This window comes from Fusarium fujikuroi, chromosome FFUJ_chr05 (assembly GCF_900079805.1).
Source record: "Fusarium fujikuroi IMI 58289 draft genome, chromosome FFUJ_chr05".
NCBI lineage: Eukaryota > Fungi > Ascomycota > Sordariomycetes > Hypocreales > Nectriaceae > Fusarium > Fusarium fujikuroi.
This window is the reverse complement of record NC_036626.1, coordinates 3,750,396-3,765,152: the sequence shown is the minus strand read 5'-3', so window position 1 is coordinate 3,765,152 and position 14,757 is coordinate 3,750,396. Positions and strand designations below refer to the sequence as shown.

Below are 14,757 nucleotides of genomic sequence, written 5' to 3'. Positions count from 1 at the left end.
ATTCTCAACCGCCAAGTGACGAAATAACCAGCAGTCGCCCATCCCTTCAAAATGGCTCCCAAGAAGACCACCACCCGCGCTCCCCAGGAGAACATCTCCCTCGGACCCTCCGTTCGCGATGGTATGCGACCACCCTTGCACAAACTTCGAGTAGATTGAAGATCGAGGAAGAGAGAGATCATGGACTAACGAAATTGTTACAACAGGCGAGCTGGTCTTCGGCGTTGCCCGTATCTTCGCCTCCTTCAACGATACCTTCGTCCATGTCACCGATCTGAGGTTGGTCAGCCCGTGAATAAGGAACATGAAATTTGGAGGAGAAATTTGCTATGTTATATGGTTCATTGAGGCTAACTTGGGTGATTCCAGTGGCCGTGAGACCATCACCCGTGTTACTGGTGGTATGAAGGTCAAGGCCGACCGTGACGAGTCCTCCCCCTACGCTGCCATGTTGGCTGCCCAGGACGTCGCTGCCCGCTGCAAGGAGCTTGGCATCAACGCTCTTCACATCAAGATCCGTGCCACTGGTGGTAAGTTCAATTGCGACTGCCCCTCACTCACACAGTCATTCTAATTCACAAGCAGGTAACGGTACCAAGACCCCCGGTCCCGGTGCCCAGTCTGCTCTCCGTGCCCTCGCCCGTGCTGGCATGAAGATTGGCCGAATTGAGGACGTTACCCCTACCCCCTCCGACTCTACCCGCAGAAAGGGTGGTCGCCGTGGTCGTCGTCTCTAAGCTGCTCGCACATGGGTGGCTTGGATTGGACAGGAGATTCGCTATCTGGTTTCTCTGTGGCGTTGAGAATCACGAGGAGAACGGCTTTTTCGCCTGGTCTCCAGTCTACACTGCAGAGCCTGGTCAGGTTATGGGTTAGGACGCAGTAGACAGTTATGAATTCGCCCGAAGAAGGCCTATGAATCATCCTGCTTGTCAGATTTGTTCCATGACGTGATACCTTGCAGCCGTACGCTTGACCATATTCGATGACATGAGATAAAAGCAATTGTATACATTTATAAGCCGCTATGTCTACTATATGTGATCTTGATGTCCCCTGAACTCCTCGCCAAATCATGCCTTGTTAATCCCAGTTATTTATTTTACGCCTGGCTTGAGTGTCCATATTCCTCTACCAGCACCTCCAGTTTTGTTCAATACTGCAACCTTATCCAGAGCAGCTTTGAACTCGTCGCTCTGCTTCTTGCCGGGGCAGTAGGGATTGAAGTGGTCTACCAACATCTTGCTGGGGACTCGACCATTGTGGCGGTTGATGAATGTTTTGATCATGGCCACAAAGTCTTTGGACTTTAAATTCTTGTCTGCGCCAGGAGTTCCGGAACGAGAACTTCCCCCACTCCCTGTATCAAGACCCTGGCGATCTGCCAGGTTACTCATGATGGCTGCTGAGCTTGGCCCTCCGCGGCGACGATTAGCTCCAGGGCGGCCAGCCTGGCCGACCTCGCCAGTCCATGTAACAGTACCTATGGGAACTCTTCGCGCCTCTGCGCCAGCTTGGCGAAGGTGTGCTGCAGCCTGGCGGGCTACCATATTTGCTTCTTGTTGCAGAACAGATATGTCCGCCTTTGCTTTCTGGGGCCCGTTCACAATAGCCTCGTGGTCGTAGGCATTGTTGACTGACTTGGCGAAGATACCGTCCAGCATGCGCTTCTCATCGTGGACAGACTTGTCTTCTCGGAAGTCTTCCATAGCAGCTACCAGGCCCATCTGCCGGAGCTCTTTGCTCTCCACGTCTGCTCCGGCTGCTATATTCTGAGCTGGTTCTGACGTTTGCCCCTGTTCGCCATCGCCGGAAGGAAGTTCAACTTCTGCTTTCTTGAAGAGCTCGCTTCGGTTGGCACTCGCATCTTCCCCTGTGTTGTAGCTAAAGAGATCGTAGAGGTCTGACAGGTCATAACTGCTGCGCTGCTTCGGATCCTTCAGAACTTTGTTCGTCATGAACTGCTTGAAAATCTGGCGATGATAGATCTTCTCTTCGATGGTCCCTTCCGTCATAAGTCTGTAGATTTTTACCGGCTTCTTCTGACCGAGTCTCCATGCTCTTTCTCGAGCTTGGAGATCTGTTGAAGGATTCCAGTCAGGGTCAAAGATGATGATGCGATCAGCACCAGTGAGATTTGTTCCCAATCCTCCAGTACGAGTTGTCATGAGGAAGACATGAATATCCGGACTTTCGTTGAATCTATCAATCATTGGCTGACGCTGGTCAACGGGTGTCTCTCCATCCATTCGTACGTAAGAGATTCCACATTCGCTAATGCACTTCTCAATAATGTTCAACATTTGTTTACCTTGCGAGAAGAGGAGCGTCTTGTGTCCGTTGGGAATCATGACCTTTTGTAAGAGATCTTTTGTGAGCTGCAGTTTCGCAGATAGCTTGGGGTTCCCAAAATCGTAGCCAGCCTTCTTTGCAAGAGTCTTGTCGAGCAGATCTGGGTGGTTACAGATCTTGCGCAATATATCAATGCCGTAAAGTGATTGTCGTCTTCGATTCAAGATGGCCGAGACCTCATCCGATTTGATGAAAGTCTCATACGCCTTATGCTGGCCATCAGTCAATTTGCAAAACAATACTTGCTCTGTTTTTTCCGGGAGATCGGATGCGACATCGATCTTCAAACGCTGAAGTAGATATTCTCCGATTGTTTCTTTCAATGCTTCTGCGCATTTCTCTGCCGTCATGACCTGCAGATTAGATGCGTTGGCATAGCCACCTTGACGAATCGGGATCTCGAATTGGGCTCTGAAATTGACGAGGGTTCCCAACCGCATAGGATAAATAAAGTCGAAGAGTGACCACAGTTCGGTCAAGTTATTCTGGACTGGTGTTCCCGAGAGAATAACACGGTTCGGCGTGTTGAGTTCCTTGCAAGTAACAGTAATTTCGGCGTTTGGGTTGCGGATTTTGTGTCCTTCATCCAAAACTGCGTAGTCCCATTGAACTGGCAGCAAAGTCTCGGCGTATGTCTGAAGGCCAGTGTACGTCGTTACCAAGACATGCCCACTCTTGACGACTCCGTTGACGATTCTTTGAGCAGCCTTTTCTGACTTGGTGGCTAAGGGCTGGAAATGATCCAGATCATACTCGTCTTCGAACTTGGGGTTCATCATACCACTACCAGAGGCGTGCAAGATGGACACGCGAAGTGGTGGCCACCAGCGGTGGAATTCACTCACCCATTGTCGCAGAAGTGTAGCAGGCGCAACAACAATGACAGGACGGCGTAGCTTTTTGCTGTAGTGGAGAGCTGCGATGAAGGCAATAAGCTGTACAGTCTTTCCCAGGCCCATTTCATCACCAATGATGCCTCCGACATTTTGCTTATAAAGTTCGGCAAGCCACTGCACGCCTGTTTTTTGGTATCCGAAAAGCGAAGGATGAATATCTCCAGGCAGCTTCAGATCGTCACCAAAGTTGTAGTCGGGAAAGTCAGGAGCCGGTTTGAACCATTCTTCCTCTTCTTCATCACTCTCTCCTGTATCAGCAGACACGTCGACCGCTTGCTTCCGAGCCCTCCGTGCACGACTTCTTCGAGTCACCCAGTCGTTTAACCGGGCCTTGAAATGGGCTTCATTGCCATCGTCGATCTTACTGAGATCGATCTGCTCTTGATCGGCAGCCTTAGTCTTGGCTTTTGTCTGACGGCGTCGCTCTCTAATTAGATCATCCTCGTTCCCTTGCTTCCAGACATCATCGTCGTGAGATTCAGAACCGGATGCTTCGGGCTCAAAGTCCGCAGACGGGCTACGTTCCTTTTGAACCCGACGTTTTTTCCTTGGCCTTAGTGAGAACTCGCTCTCAACAGCTGGGGCTGGTTGAGGGGGTTCGGGTTCCGAATCAAGCTCGTCAGCAAATCCAGGTCTGCGAAGTCGTTGATGCGAAGCAGGTCCTTCAAGTTCCCCTCCAAGTTGTTCAGCTGCTGCCTCTTCTTCTGCATCCAGAATCGTATCGGCGAGTTGGCCTTGAATTCCGGCAGGTCGTGGTCCTCCAATCTTGGCAAATGGTGTAATCTTTCCGGTCCGAATCAGAAAGTCACGGTGGCTTTCACCAGGAAGCCTAGTAGATTTGGACTTGATTGAATCGTCCACAGAGCTTTCTTCATGACGCTTCTTTATTCGTGCCTGGAAATCAGATATGTCATTGCTCACTTGTCTGATTTCTTCATCGAGTTTTGTGATTTCCTTCTGGATGTTTCGAGTTTGGTAGACATTGCTGTGAGCAACTTTGTCTAGGCGCTTCTTCTCTTTGTCCAGTTGAAGCTGAAGTCGATGCTTGGTGGCTTCCAACTTTTCGATGCGGTTTTGATCCTTCTTGTCCTCAGCTTCGTTGAGTGCAGCATTGGCTTGGAGTGTGATGTCGCGTTCCAGGTCATTCTGATCTCTTACGGTGCCAGTCAGATTGCGCAGCGCATCTTCTTCATTGAGACCTTCGGTGTTGGGCTGCTCCTCTTTGTCTTCTTCATCTTGAGATGCGCTTTGTTGTGCAGCAGCAACCATTCGATCAAGAAGTGCTGCTTTGTCGACTTCTCGATTATCTGAGACCGTATCTTCAGATGCCATGGTGAACGACGTGTTGGTTACGGGGTTCACGAAGGTGCGCTTCTTGTGCTCTCAGGTAAGGAGAAATTGAGCAGTCGACTCTGCGCTTTACAAAATGAGAAGATAGCCGGGTATGGTGAGTTAGCACTGGTGAGTCCTCATCCTCATGATTCAGCGCAAGCCTGAGATGGGTTGAAACTTCGGGATAATGACAGGAGGTTGAAAATGTGCGTGAATCAGAATGGACCGAATTTGTATGGATTACGTTGCACTGGATTAAGAGCTTCTAGCTTCGCTGAAGCATCTAAGCAGATCTGAAAGTTATCTGAGGCTGAACTTCTGGAGAGAAAAGTGAGGAGACGATAATATCAATCAGTTGCGAAAAGTTGAATTCGCCTTTGTACGCAAATAATAGGCTGTAATGACGTCGAGGAAGTGAAGATGAAAGATGAGTCTAGGCTGCAGGGCGTACTAAAATTCGGGAGAAACATGTGCTGATTGGTGCGCACAGGAATCCAGGCACCAAGCGGGCCACTGTTAATTGGAAATCGATGTGCGACTCATCTCAACCGAGATATGTACTAGCAATAACTACCCAGGAACTTCATCAGCAGAAAGGCAGCCAAGTTAATTATATACCTTATAATATGCTTACTGCTATACACTTTCTTTCTTATATCCTTCACTTACACTGAAATATGTTTCAACCATAGTTGGGCTCTTCTCGTCAGTCTAAGCCTAGCTTAGGCAGGCATGAGCTGTTGAGACCACTTCACGGCTTCAAGTGTGTTGCAAAGCCACTTCGGATCGTGATTTGTTCTTAATTTAATAGCAACATTATGTTAGTACTTACTATACTGAGGTACGCATGTTAGGTATGTGAAGATCCCGAATCTGAATTACAATTACTACCCAGTTAGGTAGTGCATTGCTGTCTTGGAAATACAGTACAATCATCTCCAACTTTGTTATCTACACTGTGAGACCAACTCCACCCGCCCCAGCATTGAGTTCAGATCACCACCTTCCTTATTTTCAACTACACCCACAATGAGCTGCATGTAGTCGAACCATAACAAATCATCATTTTCTGGGTTATTCCACTCTCCAAACTCAATAGAAGCCATGTCTTCTCTATCGGTCCGATAAATATCTCCCAATTGGGTCCCGTCTTCAGCTTCCCAATGACAGACAGCCCGACTCCATCAGGAACATACGACACATCTAGCATCTCTGATCGACTGACGACGAGTCCGTCTTTTCCTGCAAGTGCCGGCACTACCGGTCCTCGTATAATACAGTCAGACTTTCCAATCTATTAGGGTTCAAAATGCGGTCTATCCTCTTCAAATTTAACCAGCCTCACCGCCTTAAGATTGCTACCCGTCCACGCCGGATTTGGCCTCTCGCTTCAGTCGCTTCAGTCGCTTCAGTCAGAATGTATTCTCAGAGTCCCTCATGGCTGGGAGTTTGTTGCAATGACGTAAGACCGACCCCTACGCTCTTTGCGTGGAACCTGTCAAACCTTGCTTCTTACCATGGTTCTGACCCTTCAACCTCGTCTGCTTCTGGTGATTCCGACCAGCGCATCTACGTCCTAGGAGTAGGTAACTTAGGCCGCCTCTTCGCAAGTTCACTGGCCCAAGCGCCAGACAGGCCTCCAATCACACTGGTTGTTCACAGAAAGGAGCTCTTGGAGCAATGGATCGAGAGTGACGGCATTGAAATCTTGCGTCAGGACAAACTGGAGAAGAACAAAGACTTCGATATTGAATGGTGGACAGAGAATGAGCCAGATTTCGGCCCAGTGCGAGAGGTTGCCGATGGCGAAAAGCTAAAGAACCTCATCGTCTTGACCAAGGCTTCAGCTGCCCTTCCGCAGGTTGATCGAGTTCGAGGATACTTGGACCGGAACAGCACTGTGTTATTCGCTCAAAACGGAATGTCAAAATTGTGGCCTCCCCATGGATCCTTATACGTTTCCCACCGCTATCATAGCAGCCATGAGCCCAACTTTTTAGCTTGTGTTACAACACATGGAGTGACATCCCAGGGAACATTCAAAAGTTTTCATGCCTCCCAAGCTGATGTTGTCGTCGGAGCGGTTCTCCCGAACTCCATTTCGCTCAGGAAAACAGCTTACTTAGTCAAGCAGCTACTGGAGGCCCCCTACCTAGAGGCTAGGTCTGTGCCTAGGGGAGAACTATGGATTCTGCAATTGGAAAAGCTCGTCGTTAACGCGGTAATCAACCCTTTGACAGCTATTCTGGGGTGCAAAAATGGAGCTCTATTCACTGAATCAGCTGGAGTGCTCGCACGAGTCATTGACCAACTTCTAAGCGAAGCAAGTCAAGTGCTCCAACTTCTAGTGGCCCACGAGAGCAGCGCAGAAATTATTGGACGGCAGGAAGGACGTTTACCAGGCGAGCCAGAGACGACCATCGATCTCTCCCCCAAGAGCCTGCAGGAAAGATTCTCCCATCCTCAGCTGAAGGACATGATCTATCGAGTGGGCCACAAAGTTAGGGAGAACACAAGCTCCATGCTGCAAGACGTGCGTGCCGGCAGATCAACCGAGATCAGGGACTTCAACGGCTGGCTAGTTGAGATGGCAGTGTTCCTAGACCCGGGACTAGACGTTACGGGCCACGGCACCTTGGTCGAGCTGGTGGAGGCTGGCAGAACCCTAGATGTGGATCAACTCGGAAGTTGCTTCAACGGTTCCGGGACAGATGCAGGAAAATGATGACAGAGTCATGGCTACTGGAGATCCGGGGACGTGCCCTGCCATCGGTTGTGGTCAATCCAACTTCCCTCCACACATTGGATGAGCATGGGCCATAAGTGTTGTCCGAATAGGCACCTGGCAGATTTTGGCTGACCAGGGTTGTGATCGGCTCCGGGCCAACGTCTGCATCCTTGCAAAAGAAGCCAGCACGAGATAATGAATTAACAAGGCTCACATCCGCATTGGGGGATATGTCCTGTCGCATTTGACAAGGCGACTGGGAATTCCCGGAAGTGGCGTGTTTCGTTTCGTTTTGTTTGGCTGCGTTTGTTTCTTCCTCGGTCTCGATTACCAGGGGTCTAAACTCAACCCAACTTATAAGACCGAGTTATATAGGCCATAAGACAGGTGGTTATCGACTCGCGCTAACCCTCTCGAAAACCGCTCTGCCAACCAGATGAAACAAACGTTTTAAAGCCCATCTCTCTCGTGGGGCGAAAAAGAAACATGCAGGCATATTAACCAAGTTCAGCGTCGCAATGCATCATCACCAAACACCGCCGTCATCGACCCAACCTCCCTGAGTCCCTCCTCTCTCCTCTCCTCTGTGTCCTATCCATCTCTGGCCGCCGATGTGACCTGAAAACTCAGACCGTTATAGCCCTGGGATGGGTCAAAAAGTCTCGGTCGACGGGGGTTGACAAATCCATGACCAAGACTGGAAGGGGGTGTTGTGCCCCAAGTTTTATCACGCATCGTCAGTGTAGCAACCGGGACTTGAAGCCAGTTTCAGGCCTAGTTTTTCACAGATCGGGCAGTCTGCTTTATGATATTATGCAGTACCTACATCAAGTCAACAACATCAGCCAGCCATAATGCCTCGCTTAGAGACTGCACATCGGAGATTTCGAAAGACATGTTTCAGCGGCGGTAACCCTCTACCTTCCCCGGCTCTCCGACATGTAGGTACTGTTGTCTTGCTTGCTTGCTTGCTTGCTTGCTTGCCTCCTAGCTAGCTACCTGTGATGAGATGTGGCACAGCTGCTGCTCTTTCATGCTCTCAGCTCTGAGATGACCTCGATAGCCGTGGCTCGACACAACCTCAACCCCGGAGCATGAAGATCATCCAAACACAGCAAGCTACGCGACCTACATCTTGTGTTACCTCCTCTTGACCGCTGTGCGACTGCACTCGGCGTCGTGTGACCGCTCAACGCGTCTCTTACAGACGCGCGCTCGCACATGCATACATACTTATGTACTGTCCCATTCCTGCTCACCTCCCAACACGTCACAATGAGACACACCACGCAGCTCGTCACAGAGCCAGCACGCATGCGCACCCGCATATTTGAAATAACCGTTACTCTTCGTAGCTCCAGCTCAAAAAACGCCATCGTTTAGCGCCGTGACTCGCATCCCATGCGGTGTAATGCAGCAAGTTAATCAGAACCAGGCGGGTCTCTCTCTCAAAGTCAGGCAAACAGCAAAGCGCCATCAACTCATCCCATCCCATCACAGCCAAGATCGGGCCTTCTGCACTCTTCTGGTCATATAGCCTGTCAACAAAGTATTAACATCACGAGGACACCGGTGGGATGGACTCGACCGCCTTAAAGCCACAGGTGACATGACACCCAAAGGGCCCTTTGCCCTCCGTTTCATCGGCTCCATCCGCTCACTGGCAGCCTTTTCTTCAGGGTTGGCCCCCGCCAGTCGGCAACCATGGCGATTGTGCCGCAGCAGTACTGTCTCTGTATAGATAGCTACGTGGCAAGGTCCCGCCTTACCCTACCTATATCATAACTGATCGCAGCGCCCCCCCTATACATGCATAGATACACATACATGCCTACATCTCATGGGCAGGGACGAGATGCGCGGAGTGTGGCAGGGATTTAAAGCATAAACACTTTCGTTTCGTCTAGCTCAACTGTGGAGACCGGTTCCGGTGAGACAAAGCATACAGGGGGGGTGCTCTGAGCCAGATCCGAGGGAACCTTTGCAGTTTGGGCGTTATATATTGTTTCAAGGCTTCAATTATAGGGCATCACAACGTTCGGAGTCGAAGTGAACCGGCTCCATTTTCTCGTCTTTCTAGCGTCACGACTCTGGACCTGAGAGAGAGGAGCCTCATGGCGTGATTCTGATGATGATCAAGCAGATCTTGTCTTCTATTATCTAGCGCCTTCGTCTTCCAAGTGTTCCTGAATCATGGCACCCCGATAGCTATAATGGACTTCGTCTCCCGAACCCGAATCCAGCCACCCCAACCCCAGCCTCTCCTTTCGTGCTCTACGCTTACATGCTCCGTTTCCTCTTCTGTGGTATCAAGAAACATCAGAATATGCTCCTGTTCGTCCGTCGTTCTACATACACAAACCCGAAAAATACGCTGCGCCAAAAAAGGAAACCTGCTCCGCCCATGATCCTGCTTTTGCTCCCGTACATAAATGATTAAGAGGTAGAATATAGTTATAAGATAAGGGTAATAAGTGACAAGAAAGTGTGATCAGCCACATATCCCAAGCGATTGGACGGTTTCCCCTGGCTGAAGGATGGGGAATATTAAGTGCATGTAAATAATTCTTTCTCCTTTTCCGGGGCTCCCAGGTCTATAGATTTTTCGTAAAACGACATAGGAGATCATAGACGTAACAAAACGGAATACAAGACAATCTTTTGAGAAGGGGAATGGGGAAGTGAAGTATGATTAATGTTAAAAAAAGGGTTTGTGACAATAAAAGGCCAGTCTCGAATACGACAGAATAATGAAAGGCCTGTAAGCACAGAACAAAAGAAATTAATACAGGGATAAAAGAAACAAGTCGTGGGTGCGTTGTGCCCTACCTGGGCTGAAACCGGTGTGCTCAAGTCGACAACTCTAGGAAGAAGGCCTTGGGGTCGTTGATAAAGTTGTCGTAATGGTTATTATGTTGGCTGAGAGCAGCCAAATGCAAAAGCGAATGTGTTTAGGCGTAGGTCGAATGATCGTAAAGAAATAAGGAGCGTTCTGAAAGGGGAATGTGGTGTTTTTGATGCGTCGCGATTATAGAATGAACCCTCCGCTGGCATAATTATTTTTCTTTTATTATTGAAGCTGATGATGGGAATATAAGGGCTCTTCGGATTCTGCGTTTGAGGCTACAGCTGGTGATAATGACTGTGACAAAGCCGCCAAAGTTGCTGGATCCTCAACCATTAGCTGCTCAGCCCGTTCTCGACACGCTGCAGGAGTAAAGCCCGTGCCAACTTTATTGGCGACGATTCTCCATTTCTCGTTCTCGTAGTCTTGAAGGGCAGTTCGGAGCTTTTGGTCCTAGGGGGAAAGTCAGAAAACTCTTCAATCACACCACCAAGGTAATCAATGGTTAGTGCTGGTTAACGTACCGTCTCGTCGGTCCAGTTCGTTGTTTTGGCTTTGAGCTTCGTACAGTATCGAACTTGTAATGTCCCTGAAGATCGTCCTGGAAAGAAGTCTGCTATTTGCTTCCACGTCAAGTTCTTGTTTTCCTTCAGTTCGATCAACAGTTGGTCATCTTCTGGTGTGAACTTCAGTTTAGGACCTCGGGGGCGAGGTGCTGGATCCGGCATTCCAATTTGTCCCACAACGCTTGGGGCTCCCCCTAAGCCGTCGTCGCGGCGCATCATCTTGGATGGTGGCTCCGAGTCGGGGAGGTGGTGGTGGTGGTGTATAGGTTGGTGTTGAGGCTGTGAAACTGCCACGGCGGCAGCGTGAGCATATGCTGCTCCTAAAGGTGTCTGTTGCATGCCACTGAGATCCGAATGGTCCAAGTCAGTCATTCCTGTAACAGATAGATCAAGATCACTGGGTCGTGGCCGCTTAGAGCCTGGTGGAGGCACAGAATGCTGAGGGTGATTCGGTGGTGTTGGGGTCGAAAGAGTCTGGTACATAGGGGCCATCACTTGTCCTGGGGCTCCAAACTGAGGCGGCCCCAGACGATGATGTCCTAGATGAGACGGGTCCATGACCATCTGTGGCGATGGATGCTGATGGTGTTGAGCCATTGCTGCGTGCTGGACATGAGGGTTTCCGTGATGCGGGTCGGGAGTACCATGAATACCAGCAGCCGGGCCTCCAGGATGGTGAATAGAGGCCCGAGGCTGCTGGTGTCGTGAACGCTGATGAAGTGACGTATCATACGCTTGCTGATGTTGATTTTGCTGTCCTGATTGTGAGCCCTGACCCGAGTAGTCCACGGTATAATCCCCCACTCGATAGGTGCCCGCCAGCGTGCCTCCGATACATGAGGTCCTCCAGAGCGAACCGCTCTGGACGGCCGCTGGGCTCTGAATGGAAAGAATTTGACAGGATGAAGCCCTTGCGGGCTACGGCGAGGAAGAGAAAGGGTTATTTAGTGGTGTCCAAAACGGTGTGATTTGTGTGCGTCGAGCTAGGCTTCTGGGTATTGTATTTTGCGTCTGAAGTGTAAGTCGATAGCGTTACTAGCTACTAAGCAGCTTGCCACATATATTGTCTGAATTTTCACTGATTGGTACCGGGCCAGAGGCTTTCCCGTTTCCGTAGTTGAGTGAGACGCTGGTGACTGGCGTTGGAGGGCCGTGTTGGGGGGGTGAGCTCAGGCAGGAGTTATAATAGCGTAACGGTTGTGAGTAGTCCAAAGGAGTGTGTTGAATGCGCATTCAATCCGTAGCTGCTGTCTTGGAGAGAAGGTATAAGAGAAGGACTTGATTAGGATGAGTACTATTAGGACATACCACTACTACACCGAGTAAGGCAGTCGATAAGAAGGCGAGTTTGTGGAAGCGGTAATGCTTTATTTTGTATGATAGGATACGTCCCCTCACAAGATCTCTTTTAGCTCCCGGCCTGGGGTCAGTAAACGTATTTAACACAAGGGCTAGTAACCTGGCAAGCGTTGCCAGTACCAGGGCAGGCCTATATCGTCTGATGACGGAGTAGCTAGAGCAGGGTCGCAGAGGGAGTGGATCACTGGCCTCTCTGCGTTCATGCTGCAGGTTAAAGCACTTGGAGATTTTGCCCAGTCCGGTATGAGAACAATCCCCGTCCGACAAGTGCTGGGCTGCGGAGACTACCTGTTAACCAAGGCCAGGGTCTGGAGGGTGGTCAATTTGACGATCTTATGTCCATTGCAAGGTCTCCAGGGTGCCTGATATAGAAACAAGAGCCACCCCTGGCATCCATCATGACTAGCAAGGATAAGAGCACAATGCAATAGCATTGCTTTGAAGACAAGCTCTCCCGATTAGATGGCAATTTGCCATTGTAAAGCCCCTGCGCATAGAACAATTAGGGAAATGTACCTCTGCTGGAAAAGATGACACAGAAAGGACGGTGGGCGGAGGTGCTTATTGGGGCACAATGCCAACTTGAAACGCGCTTCGCTTGAAGAGCGTGAGACTAGACCACACTGAGGTGGCCAAGAACAGCCGTAGAAACACAGCAGCAAAACGGCCATTGTCAGGTTTTTCGCCGCCTTTCCAAAGAAAGAGCCACAGAGAGTGGGTGCCGAGCTGATGGCGTGGCAACAAGGGAGAAAACAGTTATGGTGCTTGGTGCAGGACAGGAGTAACGGTGTGGAGCGGAGGGTTATAACAAACCCAGGGTTTGCTATAGTAGATGGCTCAACCGGGATCGTGTCTATCAATTGGACTAGATCGCAAGCAGAACCATTCTCCACTGTCCGGGAACCTCCGTTTGGCAAATCTGGATGGTAAAGCAGGGAGAAACCCATCATGGATGGATGAGTGTACACGCCGGGTTGTCGGGGCTGGTCCAGATTTGATCAATGTGAGCGCACGCCATGATGTTGTTCCGCACAAGCTAGATCGACATCCTGGTTAACGGTGGCTGAATTGAACAAGCTCCCGCACTAAAGTCAGGGACCAGATACGTGCAACAGTCAACTAACAACTGCCTAGAGCCAGAAGTGGCCTCGCGGCTCATGGACAGGGCACACCTGGGTACGTGACCATGGGGCTAGTCCAGCCAACGGGAAAATCGACCCTGCGAACCGATTATCTGGATCGCTCAATAGGGGAGGGCTGAGAGGAACGGTAACGGGCAGCGACATCCACATCAGAATTGGTGACCGAGATGAGTCTGTTAGTGACTGCCTTGGCAAGATAATGGATGCAAATGAGAGCTTCTGGTAAAGGCCATGACGCCGAAAAAGATGGGAACTCAGACGTATGCGCAGCTTGCTTGTCTGAGAAGCATGGAGCTGTGTGTGATGCGATACTGCATCAGGCTGGACCTACCCGGTTCTGAGCCGGGACCAAGATAGAAAATGTGTCTTGGCTTGAAACCTGACGATATGTCAAAGGGACGAACGCCCCATATCGAAGCCGCTATCGACAGTGGCTGGTGCTGGTGCGTGTGGCCGGAACAGCCCTATTGAGCGGGCATTGACATTCCGTTCGGAGTGGCCAAGATTGCGCTGCTCAATGCCTCATGCCAATCAATCAGACGGCCCTTGAAAGGCGTGCACCGCGTAGGGTAACAGGCGTTTTGAAGTCGAAACACGCATGATGTTGAGGCCGAAAGCAGCCTGAGATTCCGGCAAGATGGTGTTCCGGCGGCAGGGACGCATTAGCAAGCATCTCCTGATTTGCGAGTGTGACAAGTCGAGTCGAGTCGAGGGTTCTGTCACTGCCATTGTCGTCATGAAGGAGACGTCAATGGGGGGATCGGATTCCAGGGCCCCGGTTCAGGAGGTCGGGGATGGCCTTCTAGAAGGACCTTCTAGCGCGTACAGGGCCTTGTTGGGAGTCGGGACCTTGGCTAGCGCAGAGGACCCTAGTTGCTGGTGGAGCGGAATGAGCACGCGCCGCTCTGAGTGTGATTGAAGATGGGCAATAGTGGATGTAAGTTGTCGGACGGTAACTCCTTAGGGGTATCCGGCGATGGATGGGCTCAATTTTGAGTGGTGATGCTTGCTTGAAAGTAGAATGAAGAGGTGATGATACTGTCAAAGGGGGCGGATGATGAGTAGCAAAAATGGAGGCTTGGCTGAGAGGGGGGAGTTGGAACAGGGGGAAGTTGCCCGAGCATGATATGACCTGTTTGAAGATTTGGAAAGAGCCACCAAGGCAGACTGAGGATCAAAACCGAAGAAAGAGCAAGTGTCACTGTGCCTTCCAGGAAAATGTCTTGAGGCTTTACGTAGTACGCGGGCACTAAAGAACGAATGTCATCGATCAATGTCAAGCGGCGGGCGATGGTAGGTAGCAGTTGGTCTAGAGAATGCAACAGTATCGCTTCCCCACGATGACAGCAACCTAATCTCAGCTATATCCCGAGCTCAATATTACTTTTATCAACAAATCCATCACAGCCAAATAGTGCCAAAATGACAAGCTAGATCGTGGATCAACGGATAGATCGAGGTTTTTAGTCTATGAATAGTATTGTTCTAGCTAGGTTGGCAGCTCATCCAAACCGTTCTGCATCATCTATTTGAAACG

General features: G+C 50.2%; 4 protein-coding genes; 2 read left to right on the top strand and 2 right to left on the bottom strand.

The window, feature by feature from the left end:
* Nucleotides 1–51: 51 nt before the first annotated feature.
* FFUJ_07930 (probable 40S ribosomal protein S14) lies at nucleotides 52–737 on the top strand (the record flags this gene model as incomplete). XM_023578238.1 has 4 exons in its annotated part: nucleotides 52–121; nucleotides 207–279; nucleotides 370–530; nucleotides 586–737. 4 exons carry the CDS (start codon nucleotides 52–54, stop codon nucleotides 735–737), a joined length of 456 nt encoding a protein of 151 aa, XP_023431077.1.
* Nucleotides 738–1,097: 360 nt separating this feature from the next.
* Nucleotides 1,098–4,580, bottom strand: FFUJ_07929 (related to DNA repair helicase ERCC6; the record flags this gene model as incomplete). The annotated part of the gene is made up of 1 exon (XM_023578237.1): nucleotides 1,098–4,580. The coding sequence occupies one exon, from the start codon at nucleotides 4,578–4,580 to the stop codon at nucleotides 1,098–1,100; it is 3,483 nt and encodes a 1,160-aa protein (XP_023431076.1).
* Nucleotides 4,581–5,889: 1,309 nt separating this feature from the next.
* On the top strand, nucleotides 5,890–7,305 carry FFUJ_07928 (related to 2-dehydropantoate 2-reductase; the record flags this gene model as incomplete). The annotated part of the gene is made up of 1 exon (XM_023578236.1): nucleotides 5,890–7,305. The coding sequence occupies one exon, from the start codon at nucleotides 5,890–5,892 to the stop codon at nucleotides 7,303–7,305; it is 1,416 nt and encodes a 471-aa protein (XP_023431075.1).
* Nucleotides 7,306–10,378: 3,073 nt separating this feature from the next.
* FFUJ_07927 (uncharacterized protein) lies at nucleotides 10,379–11,316 on the bottom strand (the record flags this gene model as incomplete). XM_023578235.1 has 2 exons in its annotated part: nucleotides 10,379–10,606; nucleotides 10,678–11,316. 2 exons carry the CDS (start codon nucleotides 11,314–11,316, stop codon nucleotides 10,379–10,381), a joined length of 867 nt encoding a protein of 288 aa, XP_023431074.1.
* Nucleotides 11,317–14,757: the final 3,441 nt, after the last annotated feature.